Genomic DNA, 3,446 nt, shown 5'->3' with positions numbered 1-3,446 from the left:
ATGGCGACTTCTTCTTTTCTGCTCCCATGTTATACTCTTCTCAAACTCTTCTACTTTTTGCTTCTAATAGAGAAGATTTCTCTAGTATCAGTACGTGGGCTTACCGGAGAATACAATCTCATCGACGTCGAGTCACTAATGCCGAGCAGCTCCTGCTCCGTGCCTCATAATGGTATGCTAGCAATTTCTTAATACTATGTTTGAAACTTTTTTTTTGTAAATTAAATAAATTAGTAATAAATTTGTAGAAACTAAGCTCAGTTGATAAATATCACAAACTCACACCTAATGCAAAATAAAAGATTCTTTGTCAACCATAATTTTCTAATCCCAGTCAATATGTACATTAAGAAGCTTTACCAATTTTGACAGGCACGAGCCCTTACAAACTAAAGTTGGTCGACCGATATGGCCCTTGCTCACCCTTGGGGAACCAAAATAATCTATCCCTTGTGGAACAGTATGATCTGATCATGCAACAAGACCAATCCCGCGTCGACTACATTCATCATCTAGCCGTCGCCAACACCTCCAGCTTCAACCCTCTTGATGCAAGAGTTCCGACAAATGAAGGCAGATCTCTCGGTAGTAACAACTTTATCGTCACAATAGGCCTAGGCACCCCTCCCAAGTTCTTCTCAGTTGAGATTGACACTGGTAGCGATCTCACATGGATCCAATGTAAGCCATGCGATCTATGCCATAAGCAAAAAGACCCAATTTATGACCCACATGAGTCCTCCACCTTTAGAACCATTTCCTGCTTCTCCATATATTATTCCCAACTCAAAAGACATAGTTGCAACTGGTGGACATTCTTCGATTGTCTCTATGAGTTACAATATGGAGATGATTCTATAACTAAAGGATCCCTCATTAAAGACACCTTAAGACTCTCCTCTGATGTTATTCATAACTTTCGCTTTGGATGCGGCCATTTAAACAGAGGAATTTTTGAGATGGAAGATGGGTTGTTAGGCCTTGGCCAGGGGTCAGTTTCGATTATCTCCCAAGCACCTCAATTGTATGGCAAGGTATTCTCATATTGTCTACCATCAAAACCCACCATAGATGGGTATCTCGCACTAGGTAGCTCTGCCACTGGTGTGCAATATACACTGATGCTAAGAAGCATTAAATATCCATCCTTCTATTTCGTAAATCTTGATTCTATTTATGTTAACCATGAAAAGATCGAACTTCCACCTAATGAGTTCGGCTTCCCTGCAACAATGTTGGACTCTGGCTCAGTGATTACCAGATTGCTGCCCATTACCTACTCTGCACTACGCATCACTTTTAGAAAACACATGGCAAAATATCGGACGGCGACTTGACACATGCTACGACTTTACTAATTATCGGAATGTGAATGTGCCGACGATTGAGTTGATCTTTGAAAACAATGTTATTATTAACATAGGTATATCGGGGAGACTTTTCGGGGACAAAAAATCTCAAATGTGCTTACCCTTTGTTAAGATAGTTGCTATTTGCATGCTTTACATTTTTGCAACTTATGAAGTTTTGATGATTTCAAACATTATTGTTCAAATGTGTAGTTATCTCCTAACATTTTTTAGAAGAATTGCATTTGCTCTTGTGTGTACTGACATTTCAGGAAAAATTATCTTACCTTTCTAATTATATCTAAACCAAAATTTAAGATTAATAAATCTCCAAAAAAATCATTATGATCAAGCATGAACCTCAATGGAAATATGAGGTTGAGGCTACAAAAATTGAAATGGGGACCATCCCAATTATTATTTCAATACAAGTATTGTCAACTTGAAGATATTAGAGAGACAAGCCCAATGACACCAAAATAAGTCAAATTCGAGCCCAAACAGGCTCAAATCAAAAGATCAAAGATTTTTTTAAAGCTTCAGAGCATTAACTGGATAACTAAATAATACCCAAATATTACCTTCTTATAGTTGAATTGAGTGGCTCAATACGACAAATCCTACGATCCAAGATCACTCAATTCTTACATATGTAGGTCATCTAAATAATAAGTAAAAACTTCATAATGAAGGGCATCAATATGAATCATCCGATGGAACACTCTGAATATACCTTATATTCTCTTCATATTTACAAGCCATGCCATTCAATAAAAATTTTAAATAGTCCCCAATTCCTCACATGAGGTGAGGGGAAAAATGAAGAAGAGAAGATGAGATGAAGGAACAAACTTAGAGAGCACTCTTTTAGCCAACTACCACGGAGTCTTTTCTCGATCACGGAGTGTTCCAAGACTTCCGCCCATTCATCAAACACAGTTGAATCTCATATCAACCAACTTTTGACCATTCGTTGATCGCCACCAAATTTTTCCAAATCACCGACAGTTGTCAAACTTCTGACCGTTCATCGGAAGTCTCCAAACCTCTTCCCGACTATCGTCAGACTTTTGATAATTCATCGATCACCGCGGGAACTCTTCCTGGTCATCGTCAACTTTTTCTCGTTCATCAGCCATTGCCGGATCTCTTCTCAACCATCGCGGGACTTATGCATGTTCTTTGACCATCATTCGATCTTTTCCAAAGAACCAACCATTTTCGAACTTCCATCATTTTTCAATTGCCTCAAAATCTCATCCTGGCTATTGTCAAACTTCCACAAGATCTATTTTTGATTTCTCCAAACTTTCGCTCATTCATCGATAGGCACCGGATCTCTTCTTGACCATCACTGGACTTTTTCCAATTCATTGATTGTTGTCGGGTCTCCTCCCGATCATTGTTAGACTTTTATCAATTTATTTACTGTTGTAAGATCTCCTCCCATCTTTTTATCGAACTTTCGCCCATTCGTCGGCTGTCACCATATTTCTTCACAACTGTCACCAAACTTCCACCAGTTTCTTGACCCACCAATTTTTCTGCCCATTCATTGACCACAGTTAAATCTTTTCTCGAGCACCAATCTTTTCCCAAATTCTGCCAGTTCGTTTACTTCCTCTAAATATCTTTTGGACCATTGCCAAACTTTTGCCTATTTGACAACCGCTACTAGATCTCTTCTCAATCTTTGCCAGACTTCCTCCCGCTCATCAGAATTATTATATGTCTCCAAAAAAAGTCTATTGAGGGCATCGATGACTTCTATTGGGACATTCTCAAATTTAGGATGATTAGTTATCATTAAAAAATATTAATCATTGTCACATGAACAAATAGTACCAAAGCTGATACCACTTGTCCAATTTATATTAAATTTTTAATTCCAGATATCTTCATGGTATCAGCTTACCCTTAGTCAATCGAGTCGAAGCGAAACCTTTAGAGATAAGAGTTTTGACACCAACGCAAAAGTAGCCAAAAGGTAATTCCTTTAATTCATTGAAATCTTGCTCTTCAAGGGTTACATCATCTTCATGATTTAAGTATGAGGAGTAAGGAAAGAACTTCTAAACTTTCCTATCTTCGTCATCT

The 3,446-nt window shown here is 38.1% G+C and overlaps 1 protein-coding gene across 1 annotated transcript; it reads left to right on the top strand.

Moving 5' to 3' along the window:
• On the top strand, positions 1-1,337 carry LOC110102202 (aspartyl protease family protein At5g10770-like). Its single transcript, XM_020830422.1, has 2 exons — positions 1-172; positions 373-1,337. Exons 1-2 carry the CDS (start codon positions 1-3, stop codon positions 1,335-1,337), a joined length of 1,137 nt encoding a protein of 378 aa, XP_020686081.1.
• The last annotated feature ends 2,109 nt before the right edge of the window (positions 1,338-3,446 follow it).

This window comes from Dendrobium catenatum, unplaced genomic scaffold (genome assembly GCF_001605985.2).
Source record: "Dendrobium catenatum unplaced genomic scaffold, ASM160598v2 fragScaff_scaffold_747, whole genome shotgun sequence".
In the NCBI taxonomy this organism is placed as follows: domain Eukaryota; kingdom Viridiplantae; phylum Streptophyta; class Magnoliopsida; order Asparagales; family Orchidaceae; genus Dendrobium; species Dendrobium catenatum.
Note: the sequence above shows the minus strand (reverse complement) of the source record. Positions and strands in the feature narration are given on the sequence as shown.